The following is a 20476-nucleotide window of genomic DNA, read 5'->3' on the forward strand; positions in this document are numbered from 1 at the left end:
CCATACACACGTACACAGACATGCGCCTCACTTTTGCTGCTTAAAATGAATAGAAAAGTCAGGCCGAAACAAATCGCTCCCAAATGAAAAGTAAAAGTCGTATTGACAAAATTCTTTCACCGTGAGCGACAGCAATGTCTAGTCTACCTAATTCTCAGTTTTCATGCCTGTGGAGCTTATTATATGGACGTGGTGACAGTGGAAAGACACCATGCTCTTCTGATTTTCAAACGAACCTTCTGAGCCATTTTAACATTAGAGTCTATGGAAGAGTTGGAGGGAGGAGGCTGTGCATTGGTGACATTTATGAAAGAACCATAACACCTAGTACAATAGTAAACACATTGGATGAAAGAGGACAGCCATGGCTACGTTTTGAGGGTAAAATCATACCTGTAGAGCAAACGCTGCGGACACAGCAGCAGTTTTAAAAAAGATTTTAAGATTAATTTTTTTGCTCCTCTCACTCTAGCAGTTGAGCTCTCTCACTCTAGCCCCAACATTCCGTCCCATACACACCCATTATAAACTCTGAAACGGGTGAAAAAACATCATGAAACTTAAACTGGAACTGAAGAAAAAGTATAATAGATATTGAAAAGATAAATACAAGTTGAATAGTTGAATGTCTTGTCTTCGTTTTAAAGTTTGAATGGTGGCTCTATGTCAATGTATGTGGAAGTAGTAAGAGTTTAAAAATGAGTAAGTTGAATGAGGATTTGAAGGGTCTCCCCATTGAAATACATTATAAATTTTTGTTGAATAAAGTTGAATAAAATTAAAAATATAAATGTTAAAAATATGAAAAATAGAAGCAGTGTTGTCCAAAAGAATAGGAATCTAACGGTGTTTGAATGGTTTTTCTAAGTTGAACGGTTTTGAAGGAGTAGGCTTATAAAAAACGTACGGAAAAATAAAATATAACTAGAAAGTGCATTTTCTGAAGAAACTGCAGTGTGAATGCTTGAATCTGAATGTATGCATTGAAATGAAATAATTACTGAATTTAAGTTAAAAATTTTGAATGAGATTTAAAAAAAAACCCCGAATTTAACCTGAAAACAAAAGTGCTGAACTGCTAAAAGCTGAAGGTTACACAGAAGAAGAAGTTGGATAAAAGCTGAAAATGTTTTAATTGTAAATTAGAAAAACCTAAGAAATGAGAAAAGAACATTTAGAGTCAGAAAACATCTGAAAGAATATTAAAAGGTCATATTCTTTGAATCACTGAATGACTAAAATGTGATCCCTCCACTTGGACCCACACAGTTTAAAAAGTTTACATCTCTGAGCTTTGAAAGACAAGATGTTGGAAAAAGAACAACGATGGCGACGTTTTGAGGGTAAAATGATGGCTTTAACACTGTGGACACAGCAGCAGTTGAAAGAGAAGTGTTTAAGATGAATTTTGGCAGAGTGGCAGAGAGAGCTCGTTAAGCAGGCAGGTGTGAGCCTGGTTGCTATAGTGACCGCACCCAATGGCTCCATACACACGCACACAGACATGCACCTCACTTTTGCTGCTTAAAATGAACAGAAAAGTCAGGCCGAAACAAATCGTTCCCAAATGAAAAGTAAAAGTCGTATTGACAAAATTCTTTCACCGTGAGCGACAGCAATGTCTAGTCTACCAAATTCTCAGTTTTCATGTCTGTGGAGTTTATTATATGGACATGGTGACAGTGGAAAGACACCATGCTCTTCTGATTTTCAAACGAACCTTCTGAGCCATTTTAACATTAGAGTCTATGGAACAGTTGGAGGGAGGAGGCTGTGCATTGGTGACATTTATGAAAGAACCATAACACCTAGGACAATAGTAAACACATTGGATGAAAGAGGACAGCCATGGCTACGTTTTGAGGGTAAAATCATACCTGTAGAGCAAACGCTGTGGACACAGCAGCAGTTTTAAAAAAGATTTTAAGATTAATTTTTTTGCTCCTCTCACTCTAGCAGTTGAGCTGCCTCACTCTAGCCCCAACATTCCGTCCCATACACACCCATTATAAACTCTGAAACGGGTGAAAAAACATCATGAAACTTAAACTGGAACTGAAGAAAAAGTATAATAGATATTGAAAAGATAAATACAAGTTGAATAGTTGAATGTCTTGTCTTCGTTTTAAAGTTTGAATGGTGGCTCTATGTGAACGTATGTTGAAGTAGTAAGAGTTTAAAAATTAGTAAGTTGAATGAGAATTTGAAGGGTCTCCCCATTGAAATACATGGGAAATTTTTGTTGAATAAAGTTGAATAAAATTAAAAATATAAATGTTAAAAATGAGAAAAATACAAGCAATCATGTCCAAAATAATAGGAATCTAACGATGTTTGAATGGTTTTTCTAAGTTGAACGGTTTTGAAGGAGTAGGCTTTCAAAAAACGTACGGAATAGATAAAATATAATAATAAAGATTAGAAGAACAATACTGTGAATGCTTTTCAAGCATTCACACTAATAATAATAATAATAAAGATTAGAATAACAATACTGTGAATGCTTTTCAAGCATTCACACTAACTAGAAAGTGCATTTTCTGAAGAAACTGCAGTGTGAATGCTTGAATCTGAATGTATGCACTGAAATGAATTAATTGCTGAATTTTGAGTTAAAAATATTGAATGAGATAAAAAAAAAAACAAAAAAAAAAAAAACGAATTTAACCTGAAAACAAAGGTGCTGAACTGCTAAAAGCTGAAGGTTACACAGAAGAAGGAGTTGGAAAAAAACTGAAAATGTTTTAAATGTAAATTAGAAAACCCTAAGAAATGAGAAAAGAACATTTAGAGTCAGAAAACATCTGAATGAATATTAAAAGGTCATATTCTTTGAATCACTGAATGACTCAAATGTGATCCCTCCACTTTGATCCACACAGTTTAAAAAGTTTAAATGCCTGAGCTTTGAAAGATACGGTGTTGGAAAGAGAACAATAATGGCGACAATTTGAGGGTAAAATGATGGCTGTAACACTGTGGACACAGCAGCAGTTGAAAGAGAAGTGCTTAAGATGAATCTTGGTACAGTGGCAGGCAGAGCTCGTTAAGCAGGCAGGTGTGAGCCTGGTTGCTATAGTGACCGCACCCAATGGCTCCATACACACGTACACAGACATGCGCCTCACTTTTGCTGCTTAAAATGAACAGAAAAGTCAGGCCGAAACAAATCGTTCCCAAATGAAAAGTAAAAGTCGTATTGACAAAATTCTTTCACCGTGAGCGACAGCCATGTCTAGTCTACCTAATTCTCAGTTTTCATGCCTGTGGAGTTTATTATATGGACGTGGTGACAGTGGAAAGACACCATGCTCTTCTGATTTTCAAACGAACCTTCTGAGCCATTTTAACATTAGAGTCTATGGAAGAGTTGGAAGGAGGAGGCTGTGCATTGGTGACATTTATGAAAGAACCGTAACACCTAGGACAATAGTAAACACATTGGATGAAAGAGGACAGCCATGGCTACGTTTTGAGGGTAAAATCATACCTGTAGAGCAAACGCTGCGGACACAGCAGCAGTTTTAAAAAAGATTTTAAGATTAATTTTTTTGCTCCTCTCACTCTAGCAGTTGAGCTGCCTCACTCTAGCCCCAACATTCCGTCCCATACACACCCATTATAAACTCTGAAACGGGTGAAAAAACATCATGAAACTTAAACTGGAACTGAAGAAAAAGTATAATAGATATTGAAAAGATAAATACAAGTTGAATAGTTGAATGTCTTGTCTTCGTTTTAAAGTTTGAATGGTGGCTCTATGTCAATGTATGTGGAAGTAGATACAGTTTAAAGAGGAGGAATTTGAATGAGAATTTGAAGGGTCTCCCCATTGAAATACATTATAAATTTCTGTTGAATAAAGTTGAATAAAATTAAAAATATAAATGTTAAAAATGAGAAAAATAGAAGCAGTCTTGTCCAAAAGAAGAGGAATCTGAAGGTGTTTGAATGGTTTTTCTAAGTTGAACGGTTTTGAAGGAGTTAGATGCCAAAAAACGTACGGAATATGGAATAATAGATAACTAGAAAGTGCATTTTCTGAAGAAACTGCAGTGTGAATGCTTGAATCTGAATGTATGCACTGAAATGAATTAATTACTGAATTTAAGTTAAAAATCTTGAATGAGATAAAAAAAAAAAACCCGAATTTAACCTGAAAACAAAAGTGCTGAACTGCTAAAAGCTGAAGGTTACACAGAAGAAGGAGTTGGAAAAAAGCTGAAAATGTTTTAAATGTAAATTAGAAAACCCTAAGAAATGAGAAAAGAACATTTAGAGTCAGAAAACATCTGAATGAATATTAAAAGGTCATATTCTTTGAATCACTGAATGACTCAAATGTGATCCCTCCACTTTGATCCACACAGTTTAAAAAGTTTAAATGCCTGAGCTTTGAAAGATACGGTGTTGGAAAGAGAACAATAATGGCGACAATTTGAGGGTAAAATGATGGCTGTAACACTGTGGACACAGCAACAGTTGAAAGAGAAGTGTTTAAGATGAATCTTGGCAGAGTGGCAGAGAGAGCTCGTTAAGCAGGCAGGTGTGAGCCTGGTTGCTATAGTGACCGCACCCAATGGCTCCATACACACGTACACAGACATGCGCCTCACTTTTGCTGCTTAAAATGAATAGAAAAGTCAGGCCGAAACAAATCGTTCCCAAATGAAAAGTAAAAGTCGTATTGACAAAATTCTTTCACCGTGAGTGACAGCAATGTCTAGTCTACTGAATTCTCAGTTTTCATGCCTGTGGAGTTTATTATATGGACGTGGTGACAGTGGAAAGACACCATGCTCTTCTGATTTTCAAACGAACCTTCTGAGCCATTTTAACATTAGAGTCTATGGAAGAGTTGGAGGGAGGAGGCTGTGCATTGGTGACATTTACGAAAGAACCATAACACCTAGGACAATAGTAAACACATTGGATGAAAGAGGACAGCCATGGCTACGTTTTGAGGGTAAAATCATACCTGTAGAGCAAACGCTGCGGACACAGCAGCAGTTTTAAAAAAGATTTTAAGATTAATTTTTTTGCTCCTCTCACTCTAGCAGTTGAGCTGCCTCACTCTAGCCCCAACATTCCGTCCCATACACACCCATTATAAACTCTGAAACGGGTGAAAAAACATCATGAAACTTAAACTGGAACTGAAGAAAAAGTATAATAGATATTGAAAAGATAAATACAAGTTGAATAGTTGAATGTCTTGTCTTCGTTTTAAAGTTTGAATGGTGGCTCTATGTCAATGTATGTGGAAGTAGTAAGAGTTTAAAAATGAGTAAGTTGAATGAGAATTTGAAGGGTCTCCCCATTGAAATACATGGGAAATTTTTGTTGAATAAAGTTGAATAAAATTAAAAATATAAATGTTAAAAATGAGAAAAATAGAAGCAGTCATGTCCAAAAGAATAGGAATCTAACGGTGTTTGAATGGTTTTTCTAAGTTGAACGGTTTTGAAGGAGTTAGATGCCAAAAAACGTACGGAATATATAATAATAAAGATTCGAATAACAATACTGTGAATGCTTTTCAAGCATTCACACTAATAAAGATTAGAAGAACAATACTGTGAATGCTTTTCAAGCATTCACACTAATAAAATATCTATGTTTGGACTCTTCAGGTTCTCGTTCATGCTGGACGTCTCGATAGCGCCCCCTGTGGAACAGGAGGTCCAGCTTTCTAATAATTAGTTCTTTAATTTTATGTTTCAGAGAGCTCGAGTCCAAACTCCTCTCCAGAGTACAACAGGAAGGATTATGGTGAGTTTATGCTTGAATTTCAGATTAAAAGTTTACACGTGCACTATAACAGATTTTTGGACGTTGTGTTTTTACAGGCAGTTCAAGCGCACCATCCACTTCTGTCACTAGAGGGAGAGCTCAGAGCCGAGGTGACACGCTGAAACCACATGATCAATAAAAATGAAGCACGACACCGTTTTGTTTTAATCTAAAGGTATCAGGTTAAAGGTCAACTGATTAGTTCGGGTTGCTTTCAGAGAGTGAGATCAGAGTCCGGCTGCAGAGCGCTTCTCCTACAGGAAGCTGTGAGTATCGCCCTCCATCACACATCCAGACCGTAAAGCATTCATTCATCAGTTTGGTCCAAATGCACCGGTTCCTGTGCTTCAGGGACGGAGCTGGACGACGTGAAGCGCCTGCTGAGAGGAAACCGCTCCACCGGCATCAGCCCCACCCAGTCCCCTAACAACACGCTGCCCATCCCCAAGAAGGCCAGCGTGGACCCGAGGACCCTGCCTGACAGCTCCGGTGCAGGTTCGGTCACTTTAAAGGCCTCACATGTCACTCGTGTAGCAATTTAAACTCTGAGATGATGCAGAGGTGGACCTCAGGAGTTGCCCACCTCTACACACAAGCTGTAGACGGGCAACAACCATCCTGGGTTGAGAGGATTGATCCAGGATGCATCTAACTGCTGGACTCAACCAACAGGTCCAGCTTATATTTGTCAGGTGTGACATCGAGATCACATCGAGTTCATGCAACCTTTGTCAGAGCTGCGACTGAGCAATGAGGGCTGAAAGGAGGCCCAGTTAGGCCCAAACATGTCTGCCATGTGAGGAGGAGGTGAGTGGATGAATATCTCCTCTTTCTTCCCTCTTAGATCAGTACGGCAGCCTGTGGAGTGGCTCGTCTGTGAGCAGCTACATGTGCAACCCCAACCACAGCAACCTGAGCAGCCTCTACCAGCCAGGTCGGTGACAGGAGGGTTTGTGTTTGCCTCAGAGAGGATGGAGGTCGCGAACTTTGTTTGTTAGCCAACCTTTCTGCTTCACGCTCTGTATGGATCCTCTGCTGTTTTCCTTCAGCAACAGTAAATAAAAATAAACATGAATCCGCACAATTTCAAAATCCTGCTCCAGATCAGCTCGTTACCGTGGTGATGCAGACAGGTCGCAAGGTTCAACTTAAGCTTCAGATCTGATCTGTGTTTGTAGCACAGCAGCATAGAGAAAAGGTTCGTTTACTTTGGTGAAGAAAGACGAAAAGTTTCACCATTCAAACAGAAGACTTTGTTTCCTTTAATAAAAAACAATGTTTGTGTAAACACTGTTTATAAACAAACCGTGGGGCAGTTTCTGAAAAGAAAAATCTATAAAAGCTTGTTTTTATTTTATAAATGTTTTAATATAAAATAGTCTTAAATATTGAACATATTCAGAGACGTCATTTTAAATTCACCTCAAACAAAAAGAAAACGCTGAAGACTTTACAAACCTATAAAGGAAGATGATGAAGATGATTTTAACCACAATACTGTGATGCAAGGAAACAAAGACAACAAAGGGAAAAATAAGCCACAGCAACCCTTTGTAAACCTTTGTTTACTGAAGACATGGATAGATAAAGCTGCTGGGCATTAAAACACTGCATATGTTACATGCTGCATGCGTGTCCCTGTTATAGATGAACGGAGGTATCATCGTTTCCTCTGGCAGTAACAGAGTCCTGTGATGTTCTCCCTCAGTTCGCCCTGCACTGCATGTTTCTGCTGTAGACCCGTGCAGGCCTCTGAAGCCTTTTCTTTGCCGTCGGTGGCAGATAATGATGATAAGACTAATGCGGCTGTTCTGTCACGTACAGGAGCTCAGAACAACCTGACACTCGGCTCTCCGTCTGTGAGCGGCGGCCCGTCTCCGGCGCAGAACGGCAGCTCCGGTGAGCCTTTTCCTGCCGTGTCACAGCGCAGCGTTCAATGCTGAGCTTCACGCTGTCACCGGATAACGACGCTGTTTGACTCTGTTTCAGCTCCAGTGTACGGCGTGCAGAATAACCTGACCACTCCCACTGCCTTTTCTCCCACTGCAGCCAACACACACATAGGTGAAGCACTGATCCTTTATCCAGTCTGTCCCACTTCACCTCCTAGACGTGACACTAAAAAGCACCCGCACACATTAGCTCACAGCTTTGCCCTCTCCCTGTTTAATGAGGACGTGTTCCTGTCTCCTCACAGTTTACGGCGTGCAGAAGAACGTGTCTGGAACGAGCACAGGTGAGGACATGAAGATAACGCTCCAGCTGCTGGCTATGAAAAAGATTTAAGATGTTTAATTAGGCACAGGTCATCACTGACACGAATGTCCCGCTGTCTGTGTCTGACAGTGAGACCCAGCAGCCCCACCGGTGACGAGGCCTCGGGGAAAGACTTTAAGTTTGTGCTCACGGAGAAGGAGAACGCTCCAATCAAGCCGACAGAGCGGCTCGTCGTGGTCAAAGACACCGGGAAGCAGTTCATGTCTGCTGCACCTGCCAGTTTACCCGGTAACACAAACTGAAAATCTGAGCTTTATTATTTGGAGTTAAATTTGAAGGTCTAGAGCACAGCTGTGTTTGGCTCTTGTAGATATATTATTACTTTAATGGTCCTGAAGATCTGCTTCTTGATCAGGGGTCATTGATGTGTTGCAGCTTTGTTCTCTGATGACACCCTGAAGACTGAGAAACTGAAATCCTTCAGCACAGTGGACAGAGCAACAGAATGTAGGCCGGATAACTGTCACACAGGTTATACGCCAGGTTTGCACTTATTAATGTCATCTCTGTTTCTGCCGTAGCTTCGACCCTGAAAGCTGGGACTAAAGACAAAGCCACCTATGCAGGTATGTTAACAGTCTTAATAAACTCCTGCAGATTTAGATATTCTGACATATTTAGGGTGTGATGTTGCCCACACATCGTCAGCTGTTAGCTACAAAGCGAAACACTTTACATGTGCACTGGGAACTGCTAGCCTGGGTCTGTGTGGAGGTCTCCTAGGCCATCTGAAGTTGATTAATTATGTTTTAATAAATAAGCCAAAAGGAAAAATCGTATCAACTAAACAGCAGCTTTAACGTCGTGAGCAGCAGCCTCTTGAGCTGAACAGTGAAGCCTGCAGGCTCTCAGACTCTCAGGAATCACGCTCACATGTGAGCAAACCTTTGTCCTGTCTTCATCCCCTCACCTCAAACGGTCGTAGCAGATGGCCCCGCCCCTCCCTGAGCCTGGGTGAGGTTTCTTCCTCTTAAAAGGAAGTTTTTCCTTCCCGCTGTCGCCAGCGGGGACCACTTGAAAAATGAGAAAAATCATATTTTGCACGGTTGGATCTTAACAAGGTTGCAGGTAGAGCTTCAACATCCAACAAGAAGAAATGGGAGTGACGCAAAACATTTTCTGAGCGATTTATTGAAAATAACGCTTAAACTGAAACAGGCTGTTGCAAAATGTGGATTCATTGTCATTTTCGGTCAGGTAGTCACACTGCCGTGACGTTCTGGTGGCAAAGCCAAACAAACGTTAGCTTTTAGAACATGGTCGGGTTGTTGAACTGCAGCAGCAGGGTCACGGTGCCCACAGGAGAGTAACATCACTCTCTTGGACCATCCTGCGTGTTCCTCTGATCTAAATCCAACTGAGAACTTTCAGGATGGATGGCAGGGGAGGTTTACAGAAATGGACAACAGTTCCAGACAGTAGATGTGTTTGTGCAGCCGTCTGTTCCCCCTCACCTCATGGAAACGCTTGAATCAAGAAGCCACAACGAATGTTTGAAGTGATCATCAATAACAGTGGAGCTGCTCATGACTGAGTTCATGTTTGATTTCTGTTTTGGGGGGTTTACAGGTTTTACAGGTGTAAAACAGCCTGTTTCAGTTTAAACGCTGTTTTCAATAAATGGCTAGAAAAAAAGTTTTTTCTCGCTCTCATTTCCTCTTGTTGCACGTTGAAGCTCTACTTGGAACCTTGTTACGATCTTAAACTTTTGATCGGGGCTGCATGATGGTATGATTGTAGGGTCTGCCTTACAATAAAAGCACCTTGAGGCAACTGTTGTTGTGATTTCTTTCTGTATAAATAAAACTGATTTGAATTGAAATCACGAAACCGGACTTTTGTAAAAATCTGGCTCATTTTTGCAACAGTCGCCCCCTGCTGGCCGTTAAAGAAGAATGCAGGTTTATTTTTATCTTGTATGTAAAAATAGATCCAATATGACTAAACAACATGAATCTGTTTATTTCTCAGACATCCATATAAAAGACATGAAACAGTCCAGTTTTGGCTTGTGCTCCTGCTGCAGCTGGTGGCAGTGGCTCCTGGGCCTCCTGCTCAGCCTGTTGCTCCTCTTCAGTGTCCTTTTTGGACTCATTGCTTTGGGTAAGATGGAAAGACTTCACCATCACAGGGGTCTGTGAGAGTGATCTGCACAGGTTTACCTGCCAGCCTGCGTCTTGTCTCACAGGTGAAGAAGTCAGACGCCTGAAAGGCCGCGTGGACGTTCTGGAAGCCATCACCAGATCCGCGTCAGTCAGTCACTTGACGTCTTCTGGCAACAAAATCTCCGAGCGGATGGAATCCACATACATCGAGAAGAACGCCGCTTCAACCCTCATCGACTCCGACAACGGGCTCAACCTGGATGGTGCTGGCAAAGGCGGAGGCACGGGAAACAGCCTGGTCCAGGACAGGGCCACCCTGGAAAGACTCATACAGCAGCTGGTCAGGGATGAGCTCCGCTCAGGATCTGTAAGAGGTGTGAAAATGTAACGCACCGATCAGCTGTCTTCAACCATTTCTGGACATTTAACAAATACTGAAAACTTTATTTGGGTTTAGAAACTCTGGCATACTCACTGAAAGGAGAGAGAGGAGAGCCGGGACCTAAAGGTTTGAAATCATTTAAAAATCGTTTAGAAATTCATGTTTTGTTTGTATTTATCGTCTCGGCTTCTGCATTACAGGTGACCCAGGGCCATTAGGACAAAAAGGTGAGGAGTACTTCTAGCTACACATAATAACGGTGTAATATGTGGAACTAGCTGCTGACACTTGTTTTGTTGCAGGTGATATAGGAACGTCTGGCCCTCCAGGTAAGCCTCAGAACTAATGTGTTTGTTTCCTCCCCGGTGAGCCGACAAACCTCTTCTTTGATGTCTGTCTGCTTTAGGTCTTCCTGGGCAGATCGGGCACCCAGGTTTGGAAGGACCAAGGGGACCAAAGGGAAGTGCAGGTATATTTAATAATTAATATTTAATAACTTTTGTAAAGACAACACTAAAAGGAAAAAAAGCCCTGACTCCTCCTCTTCTTTGCTCAGGTGAACCAGGTGCTGAGGGACCACAAGGTCAGAGGGGTCGGGAAGGACCGGTGGGCCCTCGAGGAGAACCTGGATCACCTGGCTTTGGAGCCAAAGGAGACAGAGGTTTGAAACTATACAAGTAAGTCAGCGAGCTAAATACATGAGAGGATTTACTGATTGTATTTTGGCTTTGAAAGGATTCCAGGGTGAGCCAGGACGACCGGGTCCCGCTGGTATTGCTGGACCTGCAGGTCCAAAAGGTAAAGTTAAGCTTGTGATGATCAGACCAGATAGTTTAGATTCAAAGAATCAAAATGTTATTTAGCAGGTTTTAGGTTAAATGCTAATTAGCAGCTACAAGCATGTTTTTCTTGTCTGCTTTAGGTGCCACAGGAGAGCCGGGTGCCGCAGGAAGTCCTGGTAAAGACTCAGTTTCACATCTATATTAAAAGTGTTGATTTGTGTCGACCAACGGTCTTTTCTTCATTAAATCTGTCAAAATGTATCCAGGTGCTCCTGGATCAAAGGGATTCCAGGGGGAGGCGGGGCTTCCAGGAACCAAAGGTAGACGCTTTCTCTTCGGTTTTTTAGACTTGTGTATAAACTGGGATGCTGACACTTCTAAGTGTGTTGTGACAATATTACCCAAAATCCATAGACCGTGTGTACATTCAGTGGCCACTTTATTAGATACACCTTGCTCATACCTGGCTGGACTCCTTTTTGCTGCTTAAATCCTTTGTCTCACTAACATATTGGTCCATGTTAAGATGATAGCACCATGCAGGTGCTATGGTCATAAAGGCTCAGTAACAATACTCAGCTACACTGTGGCGAGCTCAGCTGGTACTAAGGTGCCCAGAAAATATCCCCACACGGCTACATCACCACCAGCAGCCTGAAGCTTTGATCCGATTGTTGTGCGTTCATGCATAGCTCAGTTTTAACGAGCAGTTCTCTGAGTTGGTGCCTTCCTATCAATCAGCCCTGGCATGATCCAAATCACTCGAATCCCCTTTTTTCCTCACTTCTGGTGCTCCGTTTGATCTTCAGCAGCTCATGTCCATGTACCTGAATGCACTGAGTTGCTGAACGGATAAGCTTTTATCCACTTTGTACAACTCTCTGATCACCCCACCTTCTTCCACTGTCTGTGACGCAGGGGAGCGAGGAACACCTGGGCTGCCGGGAACCAAAGGAGACCACGGAGAGAGGGGACCACGTGGACCGGCAGGTGTGTCTCAGCACACGTCTGTGATCCACAAAGGCCACGCAGTCCTTCTGTTGCACATGAAGAGTTCACTCACATGGCCTCTCTGCTGTGGCCACCAGCACATAACTAATATTAAATATTTGAAAATCCTACGAGATTATCAGGCACATTGACCTCTGACCTTGAGGTCAAGGTCACCAGGATTCAGACCTCTCTAGTTATCGTTTTCACAAACTCTGGTCTCCACAATGCCCGCCTGCTGGCAGGCTGACAATCCCATCAACCTTTTACAGCTAAAGGGTAAAAAGACTCTGTCGGCAGAAGGGGGCAGTTTAGTTTTAGATTTTAGCCCCTCCCAGATTCACTCTGCATCTTTAACAATAACTGAAATACAGTCATTTTGAATGCTGATATTTCGCCATGTTTGGCTTGTAGAGATAAAAGTTACCAAAAGTGTGTAAGGACGCGCCACGTTGTCAGCCAATGCAGGCTAGCAGTACATATGTATGTTGGGTTGAGGTTATTCTATTACAAGACGAAGCAAGAAATAACTAGTGAGACTTAAAAATGTCATCTTCAAACCTCAACCCTTTATTTTTAGGTGAACCCGGACAGCCTGGACCTCAAGGACCTCCAGGATTAAAGGGATCTAAAGGAATTGCAGGTGAGAAGTTTGGACAAACACTGAATAACTACAGAACACAGTGTTGTAAATGGTATAAAACATCTGTGTATAAACTGTAGGTGACCCAGGTTCAGTAGGACTTCCTGGTGCCAGAGGACCACCTGGAGTTCCTGGAGATGCCGGTCCCCCAGGTATCAAATGCCTGTCCACCAAAAGTCCTCTGCTGCTACTGGTTACATGTTCGGTTTAATGTTATCTGACTAACCTGAGATAAAAACCTCAATCTCTCTCACGCCTTACAATAACACTTTTTTCCTCAGGCCCCCCTGGGCTGCAGGGACCCCCAGGTATGATAATATACAAAAACTAAGGTACAGATTCAAATGTACATATTTAAATGATCATGTTTTGCTTTTGTGATCTGTTGTTCAGGTATTGCAGGAATCCCAGGCCAGCCTGGTGGTAAAGGTGAGGTCGTCTTTTCTTTCTAGTCAGTTTATTTCCTATGAAAATGAAAAAAGTTTGGACCAACAGGGCAGAAGATCTGGAGCTCTTAACCTTAAAGCATGTGAGGCTACGCTGATGAACAAAACTGGAGCCAAAGTTCCCCTAAAAAACTCAAAGACATTAATAAATACTGTTACTTATTAAAATGTATGAAACACTAAAGAGTGGTTTTCTCAAAAGCTGGTGGAGGCGTTGATATATGTCTAGACTGCATAGGTGCTTGATGAAGCCTAACGCTGTGTTTCAGGTGAACCAGGAACACCTGGTAAAGTCGTTTCTCCAGGTAAGAACAGCAGGATTTGTTACACTCGCTACATGTCGTTCATTTTTGGGCTTGAAAAGCTTTACTTGGTTTTGGTTTATCTTTTTGTGTATAGTTGGCTCTGATACTGTGGCCATCCCTGGACCTCCAGGACCAGCTGGACCTCCAGGTCCTGCTGGATCACCTGGTCTGTCGGGTCCAATTGGCCCTGCTGGTATCCCAGGACAACCAGGTAAATCTGCCATCTTGTCCAATGCGAAGCATCTGGATGGAATAAAAATGTGGACTGATTTTTTCCTGTGATAAAATCATTTAGGATCTAAGGGAGAGCGAGGAGAAAAGGGAGAGAGGGGGCAGAAGGGGGAGCCAGGTGAGCAGTACAGCTTTAGTTTCACCAAATCCACTACTGGTTTCAGCAAAAACATATTATATTAACACGTCCTCGGTGTTTTCTTACCTAGCAGACACTTCCTCAGTGGTTGGATCTCGTGGTCCACAAGGACCTCCAGGACCTCCTGGAGTACCTGGTCCTCAGGGTCCTCCTGGTACGTTTAGAGCTATATGTAACACAAATACTACTTTATTACTTTCATTCAGGTGAGTCTAAAGAGGGTCCCCCAGGACCCAGAGGTCCTCCTGGAGAGCCAGGTAAATAAGTATTCTTCTCCACGGACACAAAGATAAATAAATAGATGATCAGCATAAAAGATGATTTTGGCAGCATCAGAATATTTTTCTCCATCTTAAACCGATCTGTGTCCTCACAGGTATCGGCGAACCTGGACCTCCAGGCGAGAAAGGAGCACCTGGGAGCTTTGTGCCGACATCAGGTTGGTAAAAGAAAACTAATTTCACACAAACACACTGTCCTCTGGTGTCTTTGCATGGCATTTGGTGCACTTTACTTTGTATCTCAGAAACCTTCTTTGCTGGACCACCCGGACCTCCAGGACCCCCGGGGCAGAAAGGGTCACAGGGTAGGTGCAGAGGACCAGATGAATATTGACGATTGAATATTTTTGAAAATTAACTGGCCAGTGTTGAAGTTTGAATGTTTTCTATAATTCTTTCGTCTTAGGTGACCCAGGACCACAAGGGTACCAAGGTGAGGAAACTGCGTCGTACTTTAGAAACTCCAGGTTTTCACAGACAGTCTAAATGTAATGGTGGCTCTTCCAGGTGAACCAGGACAACCAGGCCTTCCAGGAAGCCCTGGAGACCCAGGTGTTGGTATGTCAGGAACCTTTTACTGTCTCAATGTGTTCAGGTGCCCCTGAGGTATTTCTGGGGTCAGTAACAAACAGTCGAGCTATGATTGGATATGAATGGTTTTCATTGCAGGTTTCCCAGGTCAGCCTGGAACTCAAGGCCCACCAGGTCCAGACGGGCCACCGGGACCTAAAGGTAAATTCAAATCATTTCTGAGCTTATTGAGCTTTCCGACATTATCTTTTCATGTTTGCACATTGGTTCTTCTTTCTGTCCGTGTGCTTCCAACTCAGAAAAGGCTCTAATTTACTTTAATTTGATTTATGTTTCCTTTCACAGGTGATACGGGAGATCCAGGACCTCCAGGAGTCTCCGCAGGTAAAGTCATCCCTCACATATGCTATATCTGTGATGTATCTTCAAAGTCTCACAGTTTTACATTATTGGAAGTAATTTGTCCCAGGGTGGTGTAGAATAATTAAAGGAAAGCCTTCATTTACAGCCTATTCGTCTCTGCCTGATTAGCTGCTGCTAGCACACCAAACCCAAATTTTCCGAACCCTCGGGCATTAGTTGCTCTGTATCTAGTTTGATCCTTTTTCTTTCTTTAAAGCCTTCCCAGTGTGAGTTTGACAGTGTTAGATTATTAGAAATGTTACTTAAACTGTTTCAAACATGCTTTCCTTTGAACAACCAACAGGGGGCGACTCCTGTGGTTGTAAAGTGTTCAGCACACTATACAACTTGTGGCTGTATAGAAGTCGGTGTCACTGCTCGGCCAGCGTTTGAAGATGTGGATGTTCTTGTCATTAGCAAATATTTTTAAACTGATATTTGAGCTTATTGTCTGCATGTAAATGACATTCTGGGAATTCGTGTTATCGCACCAGGTAGCTTGCTCAATCCTTGCCCCCCAGGCCTACCTGGACCGCCCGGTCCACCTGGAAGAGATTGTCCTGGATCGGGATCACTTGGTTTGACCCCGTGCATTGCAGAATTCCTTAAGAGTAAGCTGTGCACTGGCAAAGCTGCGCAGGCACGCTGCTTCTCCCTTTTCTTATACATCTCCATCAAATTCTTCTTCTTTGAAGCTCCCTCTGGAGTCCATGGCAGACACTAAAACATTAACAAATTTGGCAAAAAGTTCCTGATTTTGTTTTTTTGTGTGTGGTTTTTTTTCCACCAAGCTTCACATCTGCGCCTCAAGCACTCCAGCGCCACCTATGGACTAGAATTGGACTTGTGTTTATGCATGTAATTTTGAACTGCTTTATACAAATGACGAAACTTGGAATCCTTGGATCGTATTGATTTTAAAGCATCCAATGAAATGAAATTCGGGATTAAAGAAAAATTCAAAGGTCACAGTTGGGATAAAACTGGGATAGATGATCTTTGGGCCAAGCCTCGCAGATGTTAGGGTTTAGATTTTTCCTTTTTTTAATGTCCTCATCCATCACAGCTAACATAAATCAGCCACAAAGTTGGGAAAATTGGAAGTATTTGTCAAATTCCAATTTGGTACATATACTTGAATCACATTTTAAGATGGCACAAAACATCGTGCAACTAAAAAGGATGCAGCAATAATTAAAAAATAATTCTTTAAAGACCAAGACATGAAAAGTTGTACCATCAGCTGTCAGTTGTCATGTGTCCACTTTGTTATTCTTTGAGTTTAAATATTTTCCAATCCACGATCTTGGACTTGTCGCCCCCTCATGAGCATCACCTGAACACTGGGAGGTGCTGCGAAAAGCAAAAGGTGCTTTCAGCCTCGCTTTGGACATGGCGCCCTGCTGAACTGTATGGCTGATTGTAGCTTTCATTCTACTTTGTCGCTGCTTGCAACTATGTTTGAACCTGGTATTTCAACTTGGTATCTACACATGGATAAAAATGTTGAATAAATGTGCTTTGACATCAGGTGGTGGCATCAGAGAGTACTTCGTTGGACCTCCTGGGCGTCCTGGGCCTCCGGGGGCACCAGGCACACCTGGACATGCAGTGGACGGGCTGGTTGATAATGTCGCCAGCAGAGTCATGGCCTACATCCACAGTATGGTCAATCACATGATAATGCTCCACAGGATGGTACACAAGACGTGTGAGTGAAGGTCCGTAACTGTTGCTGTTTCAGGTTCAGGCAGAGGTTATGACGGGACCCCAGGCCCTCCTGGTCCTCCGGGTCCTCCTGGCTCCGTCTCTCTCAGTGACATGATCAGCCTCTTACAGAGTAAGTCTCTGCTACACAGGCAACATCTGCTACAATGAAAGAAATTCAAAATTGTTTCATGAGAATCCAAAAGTGATGAATCCTATCATTTGTTTCCAGGAGAGGACGTGAGGCGATACATTGCTGGTCCTCCGGGTCCACAGGGACCTCCAGGAGCTCCAGGCTATGGCAGCTACAGCTTTAACACACAGGAGGTGGCTGAACGTGTCCTGAGTTTGATGTCTGGTAGGTGTGACAGTCTTACAGGCGACCTACCAAAAAGGTCCTCTGTTGTGTCTGACTATAATCCTGGTCTCTCTGCAGAGAGGGAGGCGCTTGCTGTCCCTGGACCTCCTGGACCTCCCGGACCACCTGGAGCTCCTGGTTTTCCTGGAAACTTTTTACCAGGTAAGAAGCATCACAAATCTCTGCAGTTAGACCAGATGGTTTGGTCTGGGTGAAACAAGATTTTAAGATACCTCAAGTTCACCGTGATTTAGTACCATTATTAATCCAATAAATATATTATCCAACTAGATGGGTATCAGACTTTAGTTGGCCCTCAGGGGCCTCCTGGTCCCCCGGGTATCCCTGGCTCACAAGGTCCACCTGGCCCGGAAGGTCCACCTGGTCCACCTGGATTTTTTAAATACATCAGCTCAGACATTCGTGACTACCTGCAAAGTGAGTTTGACAGAAATCTTTCACTCCACCTTCTCAAAGAGAGAAACTGCGTCTCACTGTTGGTCCTCTTCTCCACTGCCCTCCTACAGATGTTGCTTTCAAAGGTCCTCCAGGCCCACCCGGACCCCCTGGACCTGAGGGACCCCCTGGACCTGAGGGACCCCCTGGACCAATCAGTGGGTTGGTTACTTTTGCTGACCATCTCAACAGAGACACACTCAAAGCTGAACTACAAGAATATACCAAGAGTGAGTTTAAAGCAATGCTTCGCCCATTTAAAATCCAGATATTCTTTGGTTCTACGTCTTTGTGGGGAATAGATGGTGACAGCTGTTACAGAGACTCGTGGGTAGAGAAGAGGCTACAGTTTAATGAACTTAGACTGTGCTGTGTTTTCCTCCAGGTGATGATGCGAGTGCCGCCATGTTTGGAATTCCTGGTCCACCAGGTCCTCCTGGACCCCCAGGACACAAGGGAGAGCCAGGTTTGCCTGACGACTACTCCAGTATGGCTCTCAAAGTAACTGATTACATCAAATGTAGGTGGCCGCCACACTTTATAAAAAATATGATTGACTTCAGACTGAATCTGTTTAAACACATTTTCTTAAATCATGCAGCCCACGGTCTGCTCCATGATGCCATGAGCCACTCTGAGCGTGTGGTTCAAGGACCTCCAGGACCTCCAGGAATGCCTGGAGAGGCCCGATTGGTTAGTTCCCAACAAAATGTCATGGATGTGGTGGAATACTTAAAATGTAAGTCAACCTGACCTTTGGTTTCCTTTATAACTGACACTGAAGTGCACGGTTATGTATATAAAATGGTAAATGGACTGTTCTTATATACTTTTTTCTACTCTGATCACTCAAAGTACTTAATACAACACTTATATCTAACATTCACACTCTAATGGATGCATCAGAGAGCAACATGGGGTTAATATCATTCCCACGGATATTTGGCATGCAGACTGGGATCAAACCACCAACTTGATTAGTAGATGAGCTGCTCTACCTCGGGAGATACAGACAGCCCATAAACAATGGTGTGTCCACTGTGATACTACTGGCGGATTTGTGGACTCTTGTGTTGAAGCTTTAAAATGCTAGTTTAATGTGTGAGGCTTTGTTTTGTATCCAGAGGTGCTGCCCCCTGCTGGAAGTTTTTTAAATAAACAATGCTAAACACTCTTAAATCGTGACATTTGTATCACCCGGTTTCCTTTGATCTGCAGCTCATGGTGTAGTGCGGGACATTATGAGGGAGTACAGACATGTCTTTCAAGGCCCTCCAGGACCCCCAGGACCCCCAGGTCATCCAGGATACAGCCACTGGCTTCATTCCCATGGAAACGCCACAGATCTGGTGGAATACATCAAATGTGAGTGACTGTCCTATCGGGCCAAAGTAAAGCACGTCTGAAAGGACTGCTGGTTAACACTTCTTCTCGGTCTGTTTGCAGCTCGTGGTCTCCTCCGTGACACTGAACGTGTCATCCAGGGACCCCCGGGGCCACCGGGACCTCCGGGTCCACCAGGTTACAGCAGACTGTTTGGTTCTGACACCAACGTTTCTGATTTAGTGGAATATATAAAAAGTAAAGAACATATAGCAGCAGCATGGTACAGCAGAATGTGGATGTGTTTTAACCACCGAGTGTGTTCTCCACAGGTCATGGAGCCATCGTGGGACCACCTGGGAGACCAGGCCAGAAGGGGGAGAGGGGATTTCCAGGACTGAAAGGAGAGAGAGGTGCAGTAAAAGGAAATCGTGGACTTCATTGGTAGTGTCAGAACATTTAACGCATCGGTTTATAATCTTAAGATGTGTTTTTTGTGTGTGTGGACACAGGTGAGCGAGGCCTTCCTGGACATGACGTTTACAGAGGCCCAAAAGGGGACAGAGGTCAGTGTTGCTCGTGGGAGTTTAAAAGAACAGTAAAAGGTTTTCCTCTGGCCTGTTGTGGTGTTCATCCATCCAGACTCTTCTGATGTTGTTGACATTTCTGTAGCTACTTCACCAAAGCTGGCAAAGTGCTCACTTCTCTTAAACGCAACTAAACAGCTCATCAAAGTGAGCAAACAGGACGTAGGCAGCATGGTAATGCAGTAAAGCCCTGATATGAAGCCTCGAGCTGACGGCTGTCAGTGAGGGAGGAGTCTGAGAAAGGGCGGGACTCGACACGCCCTCGGGGTAACAAACTGTCAAACTGGTAACAATGTTCACTGAATGCAGTCGTTACTGCGAACCTTTGCTTCTGCAGCAATAAGCTGTGTGTAAATGTTCAGCATAGCCTTCATCAGCCACTGGTTGGTACTCTAACATAACAAAAAGCCACAAACATGCTTTTTAATGCAGCTTATTTGGCATTTCAGTGGTAGCTGAACTTTTCTTCTCTGGAGGCTGATTGTTTGCAGCTAGACGAGTCGGCCCCTGCTGGTCGTTTGAGAGAATGCAGGCTCAACACGCTTCATGTTTGAGTCAGCAGACTTTCCTGACTCAACCTCGAAGGCATTTGTGTCTCCTGCTGGAATAACGCCAGCGACCTTTTGCTAGACAAGCAGATGTCTAAACCTCTACACCCAGAACTGTTTGTTTTTCTTTCCACAGTCTGTGAAAAACGCAGAATTTTGACTGAAATGTTTTTGTGGGAACGATTTTCTG

The 20476-nt window shown here is 43.1% G+C and overlaps 1 protein-coding gene across 11 annotated transcripts in view; it reads left to right on the forward strand.

Annotated features, from left to right (window-relative positions):
- Positions 1-20476, forward strand: part of LOC309707947 (uncharacterized protein) — a 32122-nt gene that overhangs the window by 10928 nt on the left and 718 nt on the right. For 6 of the 11 annotated variants that reach the window (XM_082535546.1, XM_082535551.1, XM_082535552.1 and 3 more), the window contains 50 exons: positions 5725-5772; positions 5850-5903; positions 6012-6059; positions 6145-6288; positions 6638-6727; positions 7618-7692; positions 7783-7857; positions 7991-8029; positions 8140-8298; positions 8446-8517; positions 8592-8636; positions 10042-10173; positions 10259-10549; positions 10633-10683; positions 10758-10784; positions 10860-10886; positions 10964-11026; positions 11114-11218; positions 11293-11355; positions 11480-11515; positions 11606-11659; positions 12258-12329; positions 12910-12972; positions 13053-13124; positions 13254-13280; positions 13366-13401; positions 13688-13723; positions 13818-13934; positions 14019-14072; positions 14164-14247; positions 14300-14350; positions 14470-14532; positions 14620-14679; positions 14781-14807; positions 14882-14932; positions 15044-15106; positions 15251-15289; positions 15802-15918; positions 16839-16970; positions 17052-17147; positions 17247-17372; positions 17451-17534; positions 17664-17810; positions 17900-18058; positions 18214-18348; positions 18430-18567; positions 19047-19193; positions 19275-19409; positions 19484-19564; positions 19664-19717. In XM_082535546.1, the coding sequence (XP_082391672.1) occupies positions 5725-5772; positions 5850-5903; positions 6012-6059; positions 6145-6288; positions 6638-6727; positions 7618-7692; positions 7783-7857; positions 7991-8029; positions 8140-8298; positions 8446-8517; positions 8592-8636; positions 10042-10173; positions 10259-10549; positions 10633-10683; positions 10758-10784; positions 10860-10886; positions 10964-11026; positions 11114-11218; positions 11293-11355; positions 11480-11515; positions 11606-11659; positions 12258-12329; positions 12910-12972; positions 13053-13124; positions 13254-13280; positions 13366-13401; positions 13688-13723; positions 13818-13934; positions 14019-14072; positions 14164-14247; positions 14300-14350; positions 14470-14532; positions 14620-14679; positions 14781-14807; positions 14882-14932; positions 15044-15106; positions 15251-15289; positions 15802-15918; positions 16839-16970; positions 17052-17147; positions 17247-17372; positions 17451-17534; positions 17664-17810; positions 17900-18058; positions 18214-18348; positions 18430-18567; positions 19047-19193; positions 19275-19409; positions 19484-19564; positions 19664-19717 (4164 nt within the window). The remainder of the gene's footprint in view (positions 1-5724; positions 5773-5849; positions 5904-6011; positions 6060-6144; positions 6289-6637; positions 6728-7617; positions 7693-7782; positions 7858-7990; positions 8030-8139; positions 8299-8445; positions 8518-8591; positions 8637-10041; positions 10174-10258; positions 10550-10632; positions 10684-10757; positions 10785-10859; positions 10887-10963; positions 11027-11113; positions 11219-11292; positions 11356-11479; positions 11516-11605; positions 11660-12257; positions 12330-12909; positions 12973-13052; positions 13125-13253; positions 13281-13365; positions 13402-13687; positions 13724-13817; positions 13935-14018; positions 14073-14163; positions 14248-14299; positions 14351-14469; positions 14533-14619; positions 14680-14780; positions 14808-14881; positions 14933-15043; positions 15107-15250; positions 15290-15801; positions 15919-16838; positions 16971-17051; positions 17148-17246; positions 17373-17450; positions 17535-17663; positions 17811-17899; positions 18059-18213; positions 18349-18429; positions 18568-19046; positions 19194-19274; positions 19410-19483; positions 19565-19663; positions 19718-20476) is intronic. The other 5 variants (XM_082535554.1, XM_082535547.1, XM_082535556.1 and 2 more) reach the window with 5 other exon arrangements.

Source organism: Aulonocara stuartgranti (genome assembly GCF_965226115.1).
Source record: "Aulonocara stuartgranti genome assembly, chromosome: 6".
NCBI lineage: Eukaryota > Metazoa > Chordata > Actinopteri > Cichliformes > Cichlidae > Aulonocara > Aulonocara stuartgranti.